Source organism: Zootoca vivipara, chromosome 5, assembly GCF_965207765.1.
Source record: "Zootoca vivipara chromosome 5, rZooViv2.hap1.1, whole genome shotgun sequence".
Classification (NCBI taxonomy): domain Eukaryota; kingdom Metazoa; phylum Chordata; class Lepidosauria; order Squamata; family Lacertidae; genus Zootoca; species Zootoca vivipara.
The window spans coordinates 86,851,176-86,874,555 of NC_142588.1; the positions used below are offsets into that span (position 1 = coordinate 86,851,176).

Here is a 23,380-nt window from a genome sequence, read left to right on the forward strand (position 1 = left end):
TCTTACTATCAGGAAGTTCTTCCTAATGTTTAGGTGGAATCTTCTTTCTTGTAGTTTGAATCCATTGCTCCGTGTCCGCTTCTCTGGAGCAGCAGAAAACAATCTTTCTCCCTCCTCCATATGACATCCTTTCATATATTTGAACATGGCTATCATATCACCCCTTAACCTTCTCTTATCCAGGCTAAACATACCCAGCTCCCTAAGCCGTTCCTCATAAGGCATCGTTTCCAAGCCTTTGACCATTTTGGTTGCCCTCTTCTGGACACGTTCCAGCTTGTCAGTATCCTTCTTGAACTGTGGTGCCCAGAACTGGACACAGTACTCCAGGTGAGGTCTGACCAGAGCAGAATACAGTGGTACTATTACTTCCCTAGATCTAGATGCTATACTCCTATTGATGCAGCCCAGAATTGCATTGGCTTTTTAGCTGCTGCATCACACTGCTGACTCATGTCAAGTTTGTGGTCTACCAAGACTCCTAGGTCCTTTTCACATGTACTGCTCTCAAGCCAGGTGTCTCCCATCCTGTATTTGTGCCTTTCATTTTTTTTTGCCCAAGTGTAGTACCTTACATTTCTCCTTGTTAAAATTCATCTTGTTTGCTTTGGCCCAGTTGTCTAATCTGTTAAGGTCATTTTGAAGTGTGATCCTGTCCTCTGGGGTATTAACACCTACCTGAAGATGCCGGGGACTGAACCTGGGTCCTTCTGCATGCGACATATATGTTTTATCACAGAGCTATGGGCATTTCCTCTTCTGGAAGTGAACTTCCTGGCCTAAACATTAGGTCATCTTTTTCTAGTCTGGTCCTGACACCTTGTATGTGATCAGCAGCCAGGTGACCCTTTGTCAATGTTCTGACTCTTGAAGCCCTCAAGGTTGTGCTGCTCAGATCCTGCCCTTCCTCGGTGCCTATTTTGAATTCTTGAAAGCAGTAGTGAATTCTTCTTTTCACTTAGCATAAGAACTGCCCTCCTAGGTCAGACAAATAAAGCATCCAGCCCAGAATATTGTCTCCAGTAGCAGCCAATAAAAGCTCTTAGGGGAGATGCACAGCGGCACAAAGCAGTCTTCTGATGGATACTTATAGATGTTTTAAAAGTGATGACTTGCCCCTCAACCCTCTTAGGTGAAATTTCTGTTTGAAAACATTTTTATTCCTTCATGGAGGGAGAGAAGGTAGCTGATAAATGGCTTTCGAGGTAGAGAAGAACCAATGGGCACCAGGAAGAAGATGATAGAAGAAGATGATGCAACAGCAGATATATTCGGACATAGGAAGCAGAAGATTAAGTCAAGATCAAACACACAAGGACACAGAGAACAGAGGACTATGGTGAAGGATGGGAGTCAGATGGAAGGCTAAAAATATGAAAGTAGGTCAAAAGATAGATGTAAATGTACCTCACTTTTTCCTCTTCAATGGCAGTTTGACCAGCAATTAGGCAAAGGATGGGGAACTTGTGGCCTTTCAATTGCTGTTGGATTACAACTGTTGTAATGCCTAATGACTGGCCACACTAATTGGTGCTGACGGGAGTCTGACAACTGTTGGAAGCATAACAGCAGGGATCATTCACTTAGTAAAATAAGGGTTAATTTTGTTGACAGGCAGCTAACCAAAAGAGGTGGCAACAGTGGAGATGTTTCCTAGGAACCAGTCAGAATGACATGATACTTGCTGAGGTACCACACACTCTTATTGGCTGTGTAGTTCTGAGGGATTTTTCTCCTGTGTGTATAGTTGTAAGTCTTCCTGCTGTGAACAAGGCCTGAATTAAGAAAGCCAAAACCTCTCTGTTTATTTTGTTTCATATTATCTACAGCTTTTGTTCCATTTACCCAGCAAAATATTATCAGTTTCTTTTTCATTCTGGACTCTGCCTGCAAGTGGCTCTGCTAACAACACCAGGTTGCCCTTCCTTAAATTAAGCCTTCAGTTTTGTGTGTGTGTTTGTATCCCTTTCTATTAGGATTACGCAGGACACTCATAACTCTCCACTTCATGAGCTTTTGAAGAGTGGTGGAGTAGCGGAACAGCTAAATGCCAGACAACATCCAAGAACTGCTTTGAACATGACCAACAGTAGTAGAACTTTCAGTTACCTGCTGTATTTGACGTCACAGGCCTTGCAATGGCTTCTGATTTGGTTTCGCAAAGAAAGTCATCGATGGAGGGGCTCAGGAGGGGTCTGCTTTCTTGTTGCTCATTCACCAGCTAGTGACAGAAAAGCAAAAGGGGATGTGTGTGTTTGTGTGTGAGTCTCTCGAATGGCTAAACTATGCCTAATAAGTCTTTCGAAAGCACAAAACAAAATGGATCTAGCAACTGGGTGTGAGGCAGCAAATAAAAAAAGAGACACCATTAAGCAATACCTATGACACTCAACTTTAGATTTCAGCACTATATTCAGCATTATATACACAATTTATAATCAAATTAACCCAGATTTTGCGTGGCACTTCAGCAGCTGGCAGATACATTTTTGTACAGTATTTCTTATTTTCTACCTGGTAATTAGTCAGTGTTGTAACATGCCCTTGCGTCTGAACTGACCTTCCTCCACCAGATGTTGTTGGACCACAACTCCCATCAGCCTCAGCTAATATAGCAAATGGGCAGGTTAGAGTTGTTTGTCCAACAGCAACATCTGGAAGGCACCAACTTGGGGAACGCTGCTCTAGATTAAGAGAGAAACTTCAGGAAGTGCTCCGACTCAGGCTAGAAATGCAAAAGAAGACATGAGTCGCATCAACACCATACATTTAAAACACTTTATGCTATTTTAACAGTTATGGCTCCCCCTGTAAAAAGACAATGGGAACTATAGTTTTTAAAGGGTGCTGGGAGTTGTAATTCTGATAGGTTTTCTAACAACTCTCAGCATCCTGTATGGTGTGGATGTGACCATGGGGGCAGAGATGTGCTTGTGGCTTTCCCCTCATACAATTTAGCTGCACAATTGCCTAAGTAAACAAAAAGCAACCTTCCAATTTGGACTTTTTTGGACATTTGAGATGAGCTAAAGGGCAGCAAAACACCAGTGGATATAAGATAGGCTCAAACCTGACCAACTGCTGGGTGGAGAGTAAACCAGGGACTCCTAGCAGCATAACCAAGCAAAGAGTTGGGGATGCAATCCATACGTTGAAGATGGCATGCATGCCTTGCATTTAAAGCACATGGCTTCCCCAAAAGAATCTTGGGCACTGCAGCTTGTTAAGGATGCTGGGAATGTTAGTACTGCAAGGGGCAAACTCCTTCTTTGGAGGAAGCAATGCACTTTAAATGTGTAGTGTGAACGCAGCTCAGCAGATCTCAGAAACCCCCTTCCAGGGTTTTTAAGGACTGCTTGACTAGGACACTCCAGTCCTTCAACAGCAATCGCAGACAGACGGTGCCACAGACTGTAAATCTGGAAGGCACCAGGTTGGCAAAGCTTGCTAGAGCCAAATGCCAAACTCATTCTTTGGGTGGGGATCCTTATTGAGGGACAATGGCACCATCCTCACACAAGCAGAAGTACCACCAGGCTTGGGAAGACCTAAAGAGCTGCAAGAGGACCATTGGGTTTTTGTTTTTTTAAGGGTGGGACTGGAGGTAAGAGCCTCAAAAACAGCCCACAGTGGACTGACCAAGCAACTCTGTGTGGGGTGCAGGGGATACAGGAAATTAGGGTGCTGTGGGGAAAGATCCTGCCTGGAATCCCAGAAAATAGCTTTCCACATGGCAACATTTTCTGCCTGTGATAATTGCAATCCTTTATATTTATGTTTACAGGCTGTGAATGCCCTGTGAGGATTTGCTGTCGCAGATGGGAAGAAAAAGTGTGCACCAATCTCTCCATCCTGTTACCATCCATGGGTGACCTGCACACCCATCAGGCTCTGAATTGCACATCAATGTCCTAAACCATCAGCTCCCGTGCACATGTGGGAATTTGGATGAGCACAATACCCCATGCAAATCGTGGCTACAATTGCTCACTTCAGGGTCAAGAAATGCTCTGCACACGTAATTGTACTGAAACAATTGCGGCATTCCTTATGCCTATGAAACTACATGCCCACATCAGACCCTTTGATGTGGCCGCAGAGTCTACTGAGAACCCTCAACCTGCTTCCGAGTTTTCATTGATCAGCTGTCTTACTTTTCAATCTATTATTCGACTCATTAAGTGGCTAAAATAAATCATTTTGTAGCACCATGCTGAGGCTACTGCTTCATCTCATGAGTGAACATAACTGGATAATATATTATTTTGAAAGGTCATCTTAGAAGAAATTTGTTGCACCATGATACTGTTTTCCACCAGGTGATGGGTATGAGGTCAGCTCCCTGTTGTTGTTTGTAAAGCATTTTTTAAAAATAAACAAATCTGCTGATGGAGTGACAGCAGTTTCATCCGCAACTTTAACAGAATTCTGTCCTTTCAAAAATAAAATAAAGAATGCTAAAGAGACAATGAATAATGCCATGTTTCGAGGTGGAAAAAAATAACTATTTAGCTCTACTGTGGAACTCTATGGGCTGCTTAAATCAAGGGTAAGGGCAGGACTTTTTTCCAGCCTGAACTCGCTGCAACTCAGTCTCAGGTGGTTGCCATTGCCATCATAAGACAACAAGGGAGTTCCGTCACCTCTTTTTCTAGAAAAATAGCACTGGGTAAGAGGAAATGAAAGGTTTGGGAAATGGCTTGGGTAAAGATAGTGAAGAGAGTTTCCTGAGGGATACCAGAGCAGAGGGCAATATGGAAGTTAGCTCGAGCAACAATGTCAACACAACCCTGGGCTGTGTACAAATGTAACACAATTCATCGCTCATATCCTGAGCCTTTAACCTGCACTGGTTGGAGGAAGGGGATGAATTGCAACGGATACAAACTTCCCAAATGAGTTGCTTGAAGCAGGCCTCCAATCACCAACTAGTTTTGCCGGAAAACCTACCCGCATTGGCCAAGGTGGGACCAGTCTCTTCAGACCCTGCAATGCGCCTTCAAGAAGGCCAATCTTTGCTTCCTTTGGATGGGAGCTGTGAGGCTGGTCCATCACAGCAAATGGGGCACTGCCCCACCAAGCTCAGCTAGGCCTCCCACCGCCCGCCATCTTACTTACATCCAGCCTACTGGCTGTTGGCTTCCTCCTGCTTCAGTCTCAGTGCTGCCATTTGTGGAACCCAGCAGAGAGGAGAATGGGGGCAAAACTAGCATGAGTTGCCTCTGCCTGTCGTTGACTCTGGCACCATCTACTGCTGGCCTCTCTACCAGTCCTCTGCCCCACCAGCCTAAGTGGGCACGGTCTACCAAGGGACGAGAGGGAGAAGGGTGGAGGCTAGGGAAGTGACTGGTTTGGCCCGGGTTTTTCGAAATTACCAATCCCTGATCAAAATGTGAAGGATTGTCAGGGTCATAGCTGCCAAGTTTTCACTTTTCTCACGAGGAAGCCTATTCAGCATAAGGGAAAATCCCTGTAAAAAAGGGATAACTTGGCAGCTATGGTCAGGGTGCTTGTCAATGGCTCCTGGCTAATTGCCCAGGAAACCAGAGAGGCAGAGAAAGAGCAAGCTTTAAGCCCGAGAAATGAACCTACTCTGAACCGATGTTGCTCCGAGTAAAGCTCTTTCCCCATTCTGGTCATTACTTCCCTATCAATGATACTCCTCCTGCTGCTTATGGTTGCTGCTAAGGGCAAACTTCATTTGGGTTCTCTGTTCAGCTATTCGCATCGAACGTCTGGTTTTGGAGAAGGTGGGGGCTCTGGTAGACTCTCCAGAGACAGCGGGTCATTTAGCTGCTGCACAGGCTATCTCTGTCCAATGCTACCTTGTTCCTGCTCTCCATCACCCATTATTTCCCAACTCCTAACTTCTTCTAGCTCTAGCATGTGCCCTGTCTCATGGGATGCGGGTGGCGCTGTGGTCTAAACCACTGAGTCTTTTGGACTTGCCGATCAGGAGGTCGGCAGTTCGAATACCCATGACAGGATGAGCTCCCGTTGCTCTGTCCCAGCTCCTGCCTACCTAGCTGTTTGAAAGCATGCCAATCCAAGTAGATAAATAGGTACTGCTGCGGCGGGAAGGTAAACGCTGTTTCCGTGCGCTCTGGTTTCCGTCATGGAGTTCTGTTGTGCCAGAAGCGGTTTAGTCATGCTGGCCACATGACCCGGAAAGCTGTCTGTGGACAAATGCCGGCTCCCTTGGCCTGAAAGCGAGATGAGCATCACAACCCCGTGGTCAACTTTGACTGGACTTAACCATCCAGGGGTCCTTTACCTTTACCTGCCCTGTCTCAAACCATGCTTGTAGGTCTATACTCTCTGCTCCTTCCTCCTCTCTGAAAGGCTCCTGGGGAGGCGGTCTCCACCAGTCCTCCTCATCTGCCCAGTACTTCCATCTCCTGATGCCCCTCAGAGTGTTTTGGTCCCCTCGGCCTTGCAGGCCAGTGGAACAGATGTCGTTAACTATTCATTCCCGTTTTTCTTACAACAGACCAATGCAGCTGCATTTTTTTGAATTTGTACATAGACTTTTCCAGAATACTATGTGGTGTGGATATGCAGCAATGGCAACTGTGCTGTGGCATGCCCTCCAACACCTTGATTCCCCAAACTGGGATGCACATCTTCCTCTTTGTGTTCCCACACGAGTCACGTGACCCACACAAGGTCACAGAGCCCATACGGAGGCCGTACAGAGGTTCTTGAGAAAGTATATTGCATCCTTTTCTAAGCTTAAAATGCCCTAATGTCAAAAACTTTCCATTATGAGCACGGACGCTGATTCATTATTAGTAATTCTGAATGATTCTGATTCATTATTAGTAACTAAAGTCATTAGTCACTTTAAAAAACAAAAACAAAAGTAGCTCAAAGTGGCTTACGACAACAAATAAATAACATATACATTAAAACCGGCATAAAACTAATAACATGTAAAATATGTTCATATTGTTTTTTAAAAGGCTGGACTAAAACATCCCGGAAAGCCTGGTGGAAAAGATTCCCCCCCCCCACAAAAAACCACTGGTGCCTAAAGATAAGGTAGGTGAGCCTCCCTTAAGTTGTAAATTGTCAATTACCAATAAAGAGAATTATTCTGTGAGGTTTTGCTCCACCCTTTTACTTTGTTTATGTTGAAGGAATGGCTTTGTAGTTGGGGATTTATTTATTTACTTGATGAGCAGTTCAAGATTCATAGCTTGCAATCTGCACAGTTAAGGTATGGAATTTGCTACCATAGGATGGATGGTTTTAAAAAGGCAACTAGACGGTTTTGTGGAAAATAAGGTTGTTGTTGTTGTTGTTGTTGTTGTTGTTGTTGTTGTTAGGTTGTTAGTCATAATGGTTGTTAGTTGTTGTTAGTCATAATGACTGTCTGTTCCCTTCAATATTGGAGGCAGTGTGAATTGAAATTGCTATTAGGGTCACGCAGTGCTTGTGGGCTTCCTGTGAGCATCTGGTTGGCCTCTGTGAGAACAGACTGCTGGAATAGATGGGCCTTTGCTTTGATCCAGCAGTTCTGCTTTTACATTATTATTTTTAATAAGTACAAATAATGATACACAGCCTCATATTAAAATGCAGCTCAGTGTTTTTCCTTCCAGTTGAACAAGTCTATCTCTATCTCTATCTATATATCTATATCACCTATATAATAAAAAGTTAAACTGAAGTTCTTTGACTCTCATTCTTTCACGCTTATGATAAAAACCAGCTAATAGAAAAATCTGTTTCATTTGGATGAAGGGAAGGCAACTCAACTTATAGGCAGCCAGCCAATTTCTGAGATCTGTTTCTTCAAGGCAATTTTTATTTCATTTTTTAAATTATTCTCATGGGGATCGTCTGGCAGAAATTATACGCACCCGGCAAAAGATAAGTAAAAGAGGCAATAATACATTAACTTACAAACTGTCTGATAATCTATTAAAATTGTTATGGCTTAAGAGTTCTTAGAGACAAATAAAGCCTACTGGCATTTGCCCAGAGACAATTTTTTCAAGCTATTTTACAAATCTGGTTTGCTTAGGCGTACGAGGGACAAGGATCAAAACGCAGAGCAAGGTCATCTCTACCATTAGGCAGAAGGAAGCAACTGCTTCAAGTAGCTACTTTTAGGTGTCATGAAAGGGCAAATGGATAATTTTTAATGTAAGATAATTATAGTATTATAGAAGGTCTTGTGAGACTTCCTGCCTCAGTTTACAAGATACCAGTTGCTTGGCCAGGCTCAAGTACTACTCACCTTGAGGTGGGGTTTTGTGTGTGTGTGTGTGTGTGTGTGTGTGTGTGATTTGCTATTCCATCTGAGGCAGCAAAATGTCTTTGGCCGGTGCTGATGGCTGTTGCACCACATTCCTCTGGAATATAGACTCTGGAATGCTCCCCTTTAGGAGTCTTGCCTGATCCAGTCTCTGATGTGCAGGCCTATTTATTGACCCAGACGTCGAGTTCTTACAGAGCATAATCGCCTGGCTTTCTGTCGTTCCTGTTGGGTCTTTCAAAACACATTTTACCATGGTTCTAGTCGTTCCGTATTTTAGCTACTCAGAGAGGTTTTACCTGAAGAGTGGGAAAGACCTCCCTTAATAAATAAATAAATGAAATAACCAGCATACATTTGCAAAGAAAATGCAGCTCAAGCAGATCCACGGGGGGCTGCAATACACATTACTGGCTTAAAACACAAGTAGGCCATCCTTTTCCTCAATTCGGATCGAAGCTGGTTTGGAGGAAAATGTATCAAAACACAGTATTCCCCAAGAAACAACATGGCAGCCACAGGATAGAAATAGATTTGTTTGTGCACCACTTTTTAAGCCAGTGGTGATAGCTCATTGCATACAGAGTTAATGGGAGTATATATTCAGCCAGGGTTGTAGTAGTTTCCCCTGCAACTATTCCCTGTACAAACTATTGCTTATTTTTCTCCATTATGTAGCTGCTGTATCATATAGTACAAGTGACACTTTTAAGTATTACATAGTTTCCAAAACAAGGATGTTCTTGATAAATTGACAGATGGTATTTCACTCCCCCACTCCTTAAACAAATGAGCATACCCTACTACAAAATACCTGATATTTATGAGCTGATCTTACTTAGAAAAGATGTTGGCATCCATTCTGCAACAGGTGGAAATATATATTTGAAATCCTGTTGCGTACTATGTTCTCAGTGTTAAGATTCTGCCATCCAGGCAGGCAAACCTTTATTGGCCTCATTTTGTGCAGAAATCAAAATAAACACACTAAAGTGCTTGGCAGATGAGCCTGCCTTGGGCAGATAGTTGGGACTTACTAGTCATTCTTACAGTTCTATAATTCCAAGGCTCAATTTACACCAGGGTTGGGTAATCTGTGACGCTCCAGATTTGGTTGAATGAAAACCCGCATCATTTCATTTGCCATGCTAGCTGAGACAGATGTGTGCTGGAGTCTAACAACATCTAGAGGGCCACAGGTTAATTCCTGATTTGTACAATACTTCTATGGCATGGGAACTATTGAAAAACAGCTTTCCTGTGAATCATTTTACTCAAGATGGCACAGGAAATAGTCACATTATAAAAAACAACCCATTGGTTCAATGCTTATACACATCACCAATGCAAAATGGGAGTCCAGCCACAGGAAAGCATTATTTGTGTGGGTTCCTTGCTGCAAAAGGAATGCATAAATTGCGTCCAAGTCTTGCAGTTTTCCCTGTGGCATTACCAGTACATTATACCAGACAAATGTTCTGAACAAAAGGTGCACATGGGAAGGGTAAGGACAAAGGCATCATCAAACAGCAAGACATTTATATAACAGGTATGCAAGGGAGAAAGGCAACATGACCCTACTGCAAAAGTGGGCACACGCAATGTGGAGACAATTATTGAAAATACTCACTCATCCACTTGATTTTGCCTTCTCTTGGCTTTGTGTAGCCAACTGGTGCGTAACAAGGATGAAGTCAACTGGTACACAGTGAGAAAAAAGTGTACACAGACTAACAGACACAACATTTTACTTTGAAGGAGTGTATCACAAATGATTTATGGTAAACTGCTACATACAACCAATACAAATGGGGCACAAAACACATTATGAATCAGGTGTCTCGACAGGTACGATTCATAAGCTGATTTATGTAAAATCCAAATAGGATGTTAGAAAGGAGAGCATCCTATTCCATCACCCAGTCATGTCCCAGTGTAGAGATGTTTCACAAGATGTTTTTTCTACATGGGTACATCCATGTAAGAAGACTGTTCATGTGTCTCTTGCCACACGTATATCTATATATATATAGTTGGGGAATCTCAGTGGGCAATGGATTCCCAAGGCATGTACACATAAGAAGCCCAGAATGCCACAATCTTCACACCATTCAGCGTAATCCATGTAGGAAAACTGCCCTGTGTAATGCAATCTAAACACGGGACATTTTGAGTTTCTGTATATATAATGCAGCATTGCAAATCTGTAAGAGCAATTGAGAGAAAGTGATTTCTAGGTATAGGATAACGTTGGCAGTTGCTATGGATCATGAACATACAATCTGGACAACCCAGGGGAAACCTTTGAGCTGACCTTTTGTAATTATCCTAGATAAACCATCCAGTATTTAGAGAATAGTGGGACTGTGGAAATAAGGAACTGATTTTGGAATTTTAATCCAGATAAAATTTTAAACTATTGATTATCAGGGGCTATCGACCATCCTGCTCACTTGTGGCTAGTATGCTTAAAATCATTACTTTTATTTTACACATATGCTCTGATCTGGCATTCAACTTAGAATGTACAGTATTTAATTTATGCTCCTATGTAATATATCGTAAGATAAATATCACTGGAAGATAACTATCACCGAGCAGGCACACATATTCTAAATTTAGTTGCCAACTAAATTGAGTGACAGAGTACAGAGTGCCTCCATAAGCTCACGTGACAAGCATCACAGCTTAGATCAAAACGGATGGTTATTGCCATTTTATCCAATTCATGTTTAATAGTGTAATTTACACTATTCCTGGTTCGGATGTAAAGCTAAACTATGGTTGAATGTTATGTACATGAGCTTATGCCCAAACATTAAATTGCAGTTCATCTTAACTTCGGTTTATTAAAACAACCATGGTTGTTTGAACCTGGCTTGCATCACGAATCAGTACTTAAGATTAAACACTGTCTGGGTTCAGATGTAACACTAAACTGCGATTAGATAAAAAGAGAAGAGAAAGTTTCAGTCCCTTGCTCGCAGCCCAAAGCTCATATAGCATCTGAATGAAGCCAGAATCTCATATGCTGGCAACAGCTAGACCAAAGGCACAGAGTTTCAACAAAACAGGATTTCATTTGATTGGTTGTGTTGTTGTTGTTGTTGTTTTTTTTACAGAAGAACCTATTAAAATTTCTCTACACTTTCACAGTAATCGTTTCAAACTATGGGTCTGCATATTGACTTTTACTCGTTACGTGAGAAGGGATTCAAACTTAAATGAGGGCAGTCCAGTGTTTTAAAGGCACTAAAACATATTTTGCAAAATGACACACACCTCTACGGAAGTTTACATAAAGTTTTATCAACATAACCTTTTGCTGTGAATGTGCATTTATATATACTCTGTTATGCAAGTATGGACAGCATGAATCACAGTTGACAGTTTCAATTGGTTTTAGACACTCTACTGGTAACTGACATATGTACACTGTGGTTCTGTAAATAATTTTCCTCAACTCCTCTGTCGTTTTTGGTTTTTAAGCCCCAAGCTCTAATACACGAGATCAGGAAACACCAAGTGATTTCTTTCACTCTCTCTTTCTGTATAACATTGCGTAGTATGCATTTTGGGTTTTCTAAAGGACCAAGCTGAAGTCGATTAGCTAGAGATAAAAATGCATCAGCTGAAGTACTAACTATTGAAAAACAATGGCTCCCCACCCCCAATACGCCCCCAATGTAATTTGGGGTGGAAAGTGGCCATACATAAATATCTCTCCCAACCCCTGTTTTTCAATCTTATGAAACATTTGACTCCAAGAACAGAAATCATTCTCGGCTCATTGTTGGTCTCCGTGAAAATCAACATATGTCAGCTTCCTCCTTGGAATCCTACCATTCTGCCCACCTGTGATTTCATAGTAAGGAGGGGCTTTTCCTCGGCAGGCTCCTCCCTCGGTATCTCCTTCATCACCATGGCAACAGCCTTATCTGCCGCCCTAGAGCCTTTCCCCTATAACAGTGAAATCAACAATGACTCGTGTCAGGAGGAAACTTAGCAACCTGTTACAGATATAGAAATATCTTATTATTATGGTTATCATTAGTACTGATCCCCTAAAAACAACACCAGCCCCAAAATTAAACAAAGGTGTCAAGTGGAGAAAAAGCAATTTTTGGTCACTGTAAACAAAACTGTGAATTTTGCAATAAAACAACAAGTGTACAGTACTTAATAGTGATAACGAATAGATGCCCAATACTACACTCTTACTTCATAACAGCTTCATATTAGCCATGGGATCTGTGGTTTTTCCTCAGGTCCCCACATAAATCCAGTGTATTATGTCAGGTATACTGATATATAGCCCGGTCCAGCTTCGGGATATAATAATTTATAACAATAATAATTTATTATTTATACCCTGCCCATCCGGCTGGGTTTCCCAGCCACTCTTTGGATGCCAATTGTACAGTGTTTTGTTTCCCAGAATTAATTGCTGGCCTTCCTAGTGCAGGACAGGTATCAGACTAAGCTACAAATCAGCAAGCCTCCAGTTTGAATCTCGCTTCAGCCATGTACTTACTCGATAGCCATAATATGGAAATAATAAATAAATTAAGAATCAATTAATAATAATGTTACCTGCCCTTCAGCTAAGGTCCCAGGGCCAGTTACCGCATTAGAAACAACTTATTGTATTATTCAACCTTACAGGTTCTTGTAAAGTTCACATTAAGCTCTTTGAACCGTCTAAAAAAATAAATCGTATTATTACCAATTGAATGACTGGGCCTTGCATTATTGAAGTTAAAGCCATAGAATTGAGCATCATGCATGGTATTAATTATAATAGATGTTAAAAGCAAGTGGCATAAACAGTTTTTCTAGCTTTCATTTGCAAACGACATCAAGCCGACCTCATTCATTGTTGGTAGTTTGGGGGGTGAATGCAAACAGTCTGTAACAATGCAGTTACATGCTCATAAAATCTCATCAGGTATCTGCTTTACCCCACTGATAGCTGCTGTTCTTAAAAGACAAAACATTAATCTCACGGGGAAGTCACCATGTGACAAAAGCTTCAAACAGCCAGGCTATCATGCAATTACTGTAATTATCAAGTGAATGGCACATTCACACTGAGGCAGAAGCTGCCTGTCGCTTCTGAACTTTGAATTCTTAAAAAGAAGCGTTAAGTTGTAGTTAACAGTTGGTGCAAAAAACTAGTGGTATCCAAACAGAATCTCAAGAAACCTCTTTGAAATAAAATCCTCTTTCTTTGAGGAAAATCTTCTTCCTAGAAAATTGAACGAGTTCTCCTTAAGTACAAGAGCAAGTCACAGTAGCAACACAAGCCGTTTTAGAAGAAAAAGGTTATTTTAAAATAAATAGAATTTGAAAATGAATGTCAGAAGAGTACATTGGTCAAAAGGAGATCCTACATGCTCAGAAGTAAAAAACGCTTGTCGTAACTCCCATTGGTTTTAACATCCCAGTGCAAGTGGAGATTGAATCCATTCACACTATGAATGTCAATTGAAAATCAAACAAAGCACTTCTTTCAAAGGATGTATAATTTCTCTTTAAAAAGCTCAAGAAGAATATGGTAAATTCAGTGAGATAAACATGGCAGAGTTGACGTAATGCCATTCTTACACATTCACGGAGAAGCATCTGAGCAATGAAGCATCTCTTTAAAAGGCAGTACAGTCGTACCTTGGTTTACGAACCGCTCGGGTTGTGAACAGTTCGGGTTACGAACTCTGCAACCCCGGAAGTGTTTTCGGCACATGCGCAGAAGCAGCGTGCGCGCCCTGCGCATGCACAAAACGCGCTTCGCGCATGCGCAGAAGCGCACACTCGGTTTGCGACCTTTTCGGGTTATGAACTGCGACCCGGAACGGATCACGTTCGTAACCTGAGGTACTACTGTATTGTCAGTTTTGAGTCAGTTCTGATATAGCATTCTGGGGGAGGGACCTTTTTGCATGTACCTTAAAATGTGTATCTATAGCAATGAGAACCTCCAAGTTTAGCATATATTAACCAACCGCCATCCCTGAATACTTTGATGATATAATTTGGTGTTCTCCTGAAAAAATATATACTTTTCATAGAAGCACATCAGTGCCAAGACTGGTTCCACATCAGCCTGGTCCTCTGGGGAAACTGAGTGATGGACAAAAAGGCTTCTCCAAGCACTTCCTACCACGGCTGACTCATCCTTTGCATTAAGGTATATCTCTTCCAGCTCAAGGCATTCTGGGCTATCATCCAAGGTTTCAAAGTTGCATTGGATCTCGCCAGTGTGATCTTAGGTGACAGCAAATTAAACATATTGGATAAAAATGGGTTCCTTGGTATGAACTCTGTTTTGCAGCTCGCCTGATGCACGCAGTCAAATTTTGGATTGACTTGCACTTTGACCTCTCCCCTCTTCTGGCTCAGGTGGGCTGCCTACACCCCCTTCCACATTTTAAAGCACCTTCTATGTTTGCCTTTCACATTACCAGGAAAAAAAGAGAACATTTTAAACACAGTTGTTGTTTCTAAATGGCTTCAGGGTTAAGATTGGTGCGGTAACGGAACATGGCAAAACAGCCCTTCTGATCAGAAACCTAAACCGTGTAGATGTGGAAAGGCAGAGCACCAGACCCACTGCTCATTCTAGAGGCATGAAACAGTTTATGATACACCAGAACTGGACATCAAGATGACTGCACAGCTTTGTGTCTCTTTGTGGCTCAGCTGGTGAAAGGACAGAATGGGTGGGACGGGCCTCATGGCGTTAAATATGTGGGGATATTACAACTGCCTTATTCCCCACCACACTCCCATGCAAGGAACCTGGAGGAAAGAATGCAGATGGGAGCCAGTAGTGATGTTCAGAATCAAAGGCTGGAGACCTGGATTAGAACAATGTACAGTGGTATCTCGGTCTAAGAACAGTCCTGTTAACGAACGATTTGGGAAACGAACTTCGCAAAACCAGAAGTAGGTGTTCTGCCTAATGAACTTTGGCCTGGAAGATGAACGGAAGCTGAATGGTGGAAGGGCACTGGTGGCAGGAGGCCTCATTAGGGAAAGCACACCTCGGTTTAAGAATGCTTTTGGTGTAAGAACAGACTTCCGGAACAAATTAAGTTCATAAACAGAGGTACCACTGTATTGGAAAAGCATGGTGGAAAAACAACTCTCCTTTGTGGTGGGGAGGGTAATATGTGGATTCATATACTGTATTTGTTCTGTGCTATAATAATTGACTGTAGTTTTTTTATACATAAAACCTGCATAACCAGATTTCAGATGAACAGAGTTTAGACTTTATTTTCCAGTATTTCATCTTTTCAATTGGCTTTCTCTCTCTCCAAGGGGAACGGTTATTTATTACTGGGGAAGAGGAATCAAACTTAATTGAGGGCTTTAAAAATGATATTGGGGCCTGCTGTATTTAAAACTTCCTTGTTGGTATCTACCTATCAGGTTACAATGCAGGACTCTTCCATTCCATGGAGAGCAAAATAAGACATGTTATTTCTCATATCTGTTGCACCCACAGAGATGTGATTTCTGGAAACATCTACGACCAAAGCAAAATTTCAGCATATTCATTCAGTGCTTGTGTGGTTACCCTACAGTACATGCTCATACCAAATGTTGGGCAATGTAATAAGCATGCTGGTTCCTTTACACTCCACTGATATCCAAAGAACCAGAAAGAAAATGCATTACAGTGATGTTTTTAATCTGATGAGAAGCACATTCTAGTTGCTAAGCATAACAAAAGGTCTCTGGCCAAGTATGCACGATTCCATTTGTGATTCAGTCAATCAATCTGTGACAGCATCCTCTTACATGATATGTGGGGCTAGCGGTAAGTATCATGCGACTTTGGCAAAGTTAGTCCTTTCGTGCTGAATGTTGGGATGAAGCAAGTTCTGTCAGCTAGGAAGGATGCATTCGAGAAAGAAAGTAAAAACAAAACAAAACATGCAGTGCCTTTTACTTCTTGCACAGGAGGAAAAAACCCACCAAGGCAAAAGTCAGCTCACATTTTTGAAGCCAGAGCCACTTTTTCTTCAAGGTCTCACCTACTGCCTGAAAAGAGTTATGATACCCATGTTAGTGCCTGATATCAGGTTCTTAAATAATCAATCCATTGGACGGTTGCAATCCTAACACTACAAAACCTTCCACTGCTATCTCAATCTTAAGACATGAGACCCCCCCCCTTTACTTTGGTCACAAGGGGGCTTTGCTTTGGGTGTGTGTGGGGGGGTGAGGTGGTGGAAGAGAACTTGCAGCCATCCATAAGCCCTTATAGCAGGTCTACTAGTACACAGGGTAGAGTAGCTGGAAAAGAAGCTCTGTGCTACAGCTGTTGTCTCTCTAGACACTTAGGAACAGCTGTGAGTCCATTTTGTAGCTGCTAAAACAGGAATAGTGGACTGAATGAATCAACCCTATAAATCAGGATAATCACAAAGAAATTTCAAATGAGCCACTGTCCTCTTCCAAGGTCTACTCTTCCAATTTGAGCTACTGGTTTTACAGATGGACCAGGAAGAGTAGTTAAGTGGATGTTTATAGAGGAGATCAGGGATATTAAAGCACTGGGAAATATGCAGAAAAAGAGGAGCTGGAGCACTTTCCAATTGGGGAATCAACCTTCCCCAAGCTGGTGCCCTCTCAATGTTATGGATTACAATTCCCATCACTCCCAGTCAGCATTTCAGCCTAATGAAAAGCATTTCAGCCTAATGAAAAGAATTATAGAAATTTGTCATATTATAACAATGAAGAATAATGAAGAAAGTTAACAGATAGAAATTCTGTTGGGTGAACCAACAAAACTAAGTGGCAATAGGTGCAAGGTGGACTGTGCTTTTCAGCTTCCAGGAGGCATCTGAATTGACATTTTTGGAGACAGACCAATGGGAAAGACAGGCCTTTGGCAGGACTATTCCATGTTTATAGTATCTCTAGACTTCCAACAATTAGATGCCCCAAAGATTAGACACTAATGGGGAAGAGAGCCCACGACACAGCATGTTTGAGCATGAGTGTTTCTTTGCAGTGTTCAAGAGCTTCATTTATAGGCAGCCTGAGACTTAGGAAGCCTTGCATGATTAATCTTTTAAAACACAAACTGAAACCCCCACCTTCTACAGATCTTGCATCAAAAGCTCAGCAACCGATTGCGACACCTTTTCTTTTTTTTTGATCCAAATCACATATGAATTTTGCACAGAGAAATTCAGGCCTCAGTTCTTCAAAGAACTGGGCTGCTACCCATTGCAAAGTCAGGGTGCTTAAATCCTATTCAAATCAATGAGGTTTAGCAAACTATGCATATAATTACAACCTTGAGGATGCTTCACTTTCCTTAAAAAAAGGTGTACCCTGCAGATATTTTCATGCACCACTAAACACATGATGAGTGAATGCAACACATGTCAGAGAGCTGAGGTTAGCTTAGGATCTCTGCCAAATGTGTCCTTGTTTGCAAAACTGAATTTGTAGCATGTGAAACAGCAGCCCTACTCAGTCTTTTAACATCTCACAGAGAGAGAGAGAGCAGGGTTGCATGCATTTGCCCTGCCTCAACTGTTACAGCCCAAGCCACCCCACCCCCCATCATGTTCACATGTTGGAGACATGTCTGCTGAATGCCCATAGGCTGAATCTGTGTAAAGGAATCGTGGCCATACAGGCTTTAATTGGATGCAATGGCAAACCATGGTTTGCCCAAATCAGAAAGTGAGGAAAGAAATCAAATTGTGCAAGAAAAGAGGGAGTGTGCCAACTCAAGTCATGGCCCATGTTTTAGCTGCTGCTACCGTATGTGTGAACTGAGCCAGTCTTTCTAGGACCATCAATAAAAATAAAGGATTAGTCCACCAATGTTTAGAAAATGTAACACAACTGATCATCTGTTTGATGCTGCTGTTAAAAAATAATGATGCCCATATGGAAGAAAGGAGTTAGCTGTATTTTATTTTTGCTTCAGGTGCTCTCTAGTGCTAAATGTTTTTCATTAAGGTTGGCTTCCTGTACCTTTTTCCTGTTTTGTTCTGGAACGGCTAATTTTACACTTGCCAGTTTCTGATAATGAATAGCTCATCATTGCTTAGAGAAACAAGGGGGTTGTTTTTTTTCATAAATGCAGCATCTCGGAGGACTTGGTGGATGAGCCTGACAAATACAAATTTGGTCTGTGGTGTGCAGATCTTAAGATCAACATGCATAACAGACAATGTAATGCTCAAAGGATTAGGCAAGGCTTCTTTTACAGGGAAGTGGGACAGGGTAAACGCTATTTTCAGAGAATATAATTTAACAGCAAGAGCCATTTCTAATGTTCCAGTTTTCATTCAGTGGGGTTCACAAGGAGGGTCAAATTGTAATGTTGGAAAAGCCCAAGAAACATCATAGCATACCAATGTTGGGTTTACAAGCTGATGCCAGAAAATGACTTGTGGTTCTAGCAAAAATGGTAATGCCCAATGTGGCACGAATGCAAAGGATGCCCTGCAACATGCAGTTCCATAATCAGGATACTGGGCATCTGGGGTTATTTATAAGCTACACTTCAGCTGAAAGTTAGACAGAAGGACAGAACTTTCAATATTTAATATTCAATATTTTAACAGGCATTTTTGTTCAAGAAGTCTTTCCCTGAAGCGTGATCAAGTCATTATATGGAATATTAATTGTATATCCTTGTAGAAATTGTGTTAGTTAGTTAGTTAGTTAGGTTTGGGGTTTTTTGCACTGCTTAGATGGCTTCAGGGCATGAAGCAGATTATAAATCTGTAAAAGAAATGAAGTAGCATGCATGCTGTGGTATTAAACCACTTGCCACAGAATTCTCTTCACTAAATATTTATTATTCCAAACAACACTGCAGGGGTGTTGGGAATAAGCTATTAGAGTGTTTTGATTAAAGCAAAACAGCAACTGCTGTGTCCTGCGAATCGGACTCCTTGTTCAACCCCAACCTCATCCTTCCCACTTCTTATTTCTCTTTTATTTTCATCTTCCTATTTATCCGATTGAAGATAGACTAGATTTTCCAATAGTTTCACAGGGGCCTAATATATAACCAGGTCATAATTTAATGATTAGAAACGTCTTTCTTTTTCACCAGAGTTATGTACTACCCCAATGACGCATATATCTGTTTCCCCCCCCCCCGACTGTTAACGTTTTCGTTCTAATTTTAGTTTGTCTCCTTTATATCCTATTATTATTTATGGTTATAGGTACAGATAATGAGAAATGTGAACAAGCTACTTAATTAGGGAACACTGTATGGATGTAACCATATTGCACCTCAATCTACTTTGCATAAAAAGTGCAAAGTTACTTGCCTTCTAACACGTTTTTGTACCTAATTTTGCTGAGTATACACATTTTTGCAAAGCAATTTCCCATAAAATAATGCATTTTTGTATGTTTTTCTTTTACTACTGTATATACTTCATTTATGTACACATTGCTTAGTTGGAGAAATTTAAAGGGCGAATCTACACTGGTTGGTTATAATACAGTATTAAAAAAGTGTTATAAAATGTGACACCAGAGGGCGCTGTAGAGCAGTGACCTATTGTCAATGGGAAATTGCATTGAGAGCTATATTACTTTTTACAGCGTTTTTAAAGATCAGTGTAGATCCAGCCCTGAAATTTCTTTTCCATCCTTATTTGTATGCCACACTAAGCTAAACCATAGTTTAGGATGAATGAATGTACAAGTGTGTAGTCCCCAGCAAAGGACATTGCACCTACTTTGCTCCTGCCTGGCTGATCTGCAGCTATACCATGAGCTAAGTCACAGTTTGACTATGTGTGTTGTCTGAACCTGGGCTCATGGCTTAGCTCTCCTGGACAAACCACAAGACACACCTTGATTACAGCTTGTGATTAGTCTGCACTCTGGAGAGAGCTAAATCATGAGCCCAGGTTCAGGTGACACACTAAGCCAAACTATGGCTTTGTACAAGCATCAGCTCATCTCCAGAAGGGCTTAGCATGGCACCAAGCCTTTAGACACCATGCACTAATTGTCCTGCCACCATCACAGTAGTCACAGTTTCCTCCCACTCTATTCACATAGAAAGGATGTTGTGCGTGAAGCAGCCTTGAGCCAGAGACTTAATGAGACAGTTAGATTAAACCAGTAATTCTGAAATATGTTGGTACTTCTATTAGTTATAATTGCTTTGTTATGAACACTGGCAGAACACTTTGTTGTGGGCCAGGCAGAAGAGATATTAAAAAAACCCTGATATTTGCAAACCATGTAAATTGTGGGTGGGCTGGTATTATTCTTGCATGGCCAGTGATGATGACGATGATAATAATAGAATCCTTGTCGTCCGCTGGTATATTTTAGATTTACAAAGCAAGGGGACACAGTCAGGATTTCTCAGCTGCTATAACAAAAATGTAGCTAATTTGTGCTAAGTGCTCCCCAAAAGGCATTATTTGCTTAAGGATACAGATGTGCTAGAAAGCGACATTCAGGTCTGTCTGGTTCAGCATTCTTTGCAAAAAAATACAGGGAGTCAAAACTAGGTAGCTCACCTGAAACTGCCCAGTGGACCTTTGCTTACCCTCTGCTCAACCCTGATCAAAAACATTCCTGCAGGATTCAACTGGGTGGGTGTGGGGAACTCTGTTTTTCTAGCAGCTGGTGCCTCTGTATAACAGCTCACAATTAATTTCAGCCCAAGCTGCAGAACTTGCAAGAAATATGGTACTGCTTAATGAGGATTTAATTAAGCTACTGCCACAGAATATTAATGTGATGTTCTGAGGCAATCTGAGAGTGCTCTCCTCACTGAGCAAAAGTAATTCATCACTCAGGAACTCCAATCATAGAAAATCAGGAAAAATAAAAATAAAATCTGCCCTATAGTACTCAAGCACCTGAACTTACTTTCTGTTGCACACTTTCAAAACCTTTAGGAACACGCTGGTTGCAAAGAACATGTCAGGAGTATGGGCAGGAGTCAGGCTCTGGGGCCTGTAGTGCTTTGCAGGACTGGGGCCTGCCTCAGCTTGTGCTGGAGAAGCAAGGAGTGGCCACACAGGTGAAGACCTCAGCTTGTGCTGGAGAGGCAAGGAGTGGTCACTCAGGTGAGGCCACTTGATACCTCACTGCACCTGGTGGCAGGAGCTGGGAGGGATAAAAGCTCAGCATTTCCCTTCAGCTCTTTGCCACAGCAACGCTATCCTTGCCTGGTTGCATCTGGCCTCTTGATCCTTGCTCCTTGGACCCTTGCCTTGCCGACGTCTTGATCCTTGCTCCGTGGACCCTTGCCTTGCCGACGTCTTGACCCTTGCTCCGTGGACCCTTGCCTTGCCGACGTCTTGATCCTTGCTCCGTGGACCCTTGCCTTGCCGACGTCTTGATCCTTGCTCCGTGGACCCTTGCCTTGCCGACGTCTTGATCCTTGCTCCGTGGACCCTTGCCTTGCCGACGTCTTGACCCTTGCTCCGTGGACCCTTGCCTTGCCGACGTCTTGATCCTTGCTCCGTGGACCCCTGCCTTGCCGACGTCTTGATCCTTGCTCCGTGGACCCCTGCCTTGCCGACGTCTTGATCCTTGCTCCGTGGACCCTTGCCTTGCCGACGTCTTGATCCTTGCTCCGTGGACCCCTGCCTTGCCGACGTCTTGATCCTTGCTCCTTGTACCTTTGCCTTGCCGACGTCTTGACCCTTGCTCCGTGGACCCTTGCCTTGCCGACGTCTTGATCCTTGCTCCGTGGACCCTTGCCTTGCCGACGTCTTGATCCTTGCTCCGTGGACCCTTGCCTTGCCGACGTCTTGACCCTTGCTCCGTGGACCCTTGCCTTGCCGATGTCTTGATCCTTGCTCCGTGGACCCTTGCCTTGCCGACGTCTTGATCCTTGCTCCGTGGACCCCTGCCTTGCCGACGTCTTGATCCTTGCTCCTTGTACCTTTGCCTTGCTTCTTGCTTCTTGTTCCTTGAGCCTTCGCCTTGCTCCTTGCTCCTTGGACCTTCGCCTTATCAACGCCTTGCTCCTTGACTCCCAGACCTTCACCTTCGCCTCTGCCTTGCTCCTTGACCCTGTGACTGCCTTCTACTGGACCCTCAGCCCTGCACCTGTTCCTGCTTCTACACCACCATCTTGCCTCTGGTCCTGACGCCCGCCGACCGGACCATGACAGAACAGGTCTGGCGTGAAGCATCTTGGCCACTTTGTGAAGCCTTTAAAAAATCTCACTACTTTCATCTCACCATTCCTAGTTTCCACATCTTCTGGGCCCGCTCTTCCCTTTGTCTCACCCGACTGCACTGCCTGCTCTTAGATGAGGAGGGAACCTTTGCCACTGGTGCTATTCCATGACCACACTTAGGATGCCACTTATGGGACCTTTATAAGTATTTTTGTTATGTAATGTTTGTAGTTATGTAGGGTTGCCATATGCCCATAATTTCCTGGGCATTGCTGGGATTCGTCCATCATAAATGGCGTTCGGGCGGAATTTCCTAAAACCGGCAGAAATGTCCAAGAAAACCCAGGTGTATTGCAGCCCACATCATAAGTGTTATTTCCCCCCAACAACTTTTGTGTCTGGGTTTTCACTTTTTGAAATGGGCCAACCCTATAGAGCATGGTTTGAACTTTGGAAAGGCAGCATACAAATAAAACGATAATCTTAAGAGAAATTCCCTTTTGCACCTTCCTAATAATTCTGCAATTAAACCAGAGGACACATCTCCATATCTAAAACATTAAAAGGGTCCTTCAACAGCTGAAAGTTCTGCACCAGGCTACAACTCAGAAGGTAAATGAAATGGCTCCTTGCCTGTGCCGATGCGCACATGGTGTTCCAATGCAAGCAAAAAATTGCCTGTTAATTTCAACAATTCAGATATTTCTATGCACTCATTCCCAATAAATGCATGCATCTGCCTGCGACACCTAAGAAGAAGAAGAGTTTGTATTCAATATCCCGCTTTATCACTACCCTAAGGAGTCTCAAAGCGGCTAACATTCTCCTTTCCCTTCCTCCCCCACAACAAACACTCTGTGAGGTGAGCTGAGAGACTTCAAAGAAGTATGACTAGCCCAACACAGGAAGAGCTCAGTAGCTGGCAGCAGTTTTTCAGAATTTCAGAGAGCAGTCTCTA

At 42.6% G+C, this 23,380-nt stretch overlaps 1 protein-coding gene across 4 annotated transcripts in view; it reads right to left on the reverse strand.

The window, feature by feature from the left end:
- The window catches only part of PEX5L (peroxisomal biogenesis factor 5 like), a 129,204-nt gene that overhangs the window by 47,845 nt on the left and 57,979 nt on the right, over nucleotides 1-23,380 (reverse strand). For 2 of the 4 annotated variants that reach the window (XM_088669218.1, XM_035133245.3), the window contains exons 2-3: nucleotides 12,119-12,223; nucleotides 2,110-2,221 (exon numbers count right to left, since the gene is read on the reverse strand). In XM_088669218.1, the coding sequence (XP_088525344.1) occupies nucleotides 2,110-2,221; nucleotides 12,119-12,223 (217 nt within the window). The remainder of the gene's footprint in view (nucleotides 1-2,109; nucleotides 2,222-12,118; nucleotides 12,224-23,380) is intronic. The other 2 variants (XM_088669217.1, XM_088669219.1) reach the window with 1 other exon arrangement.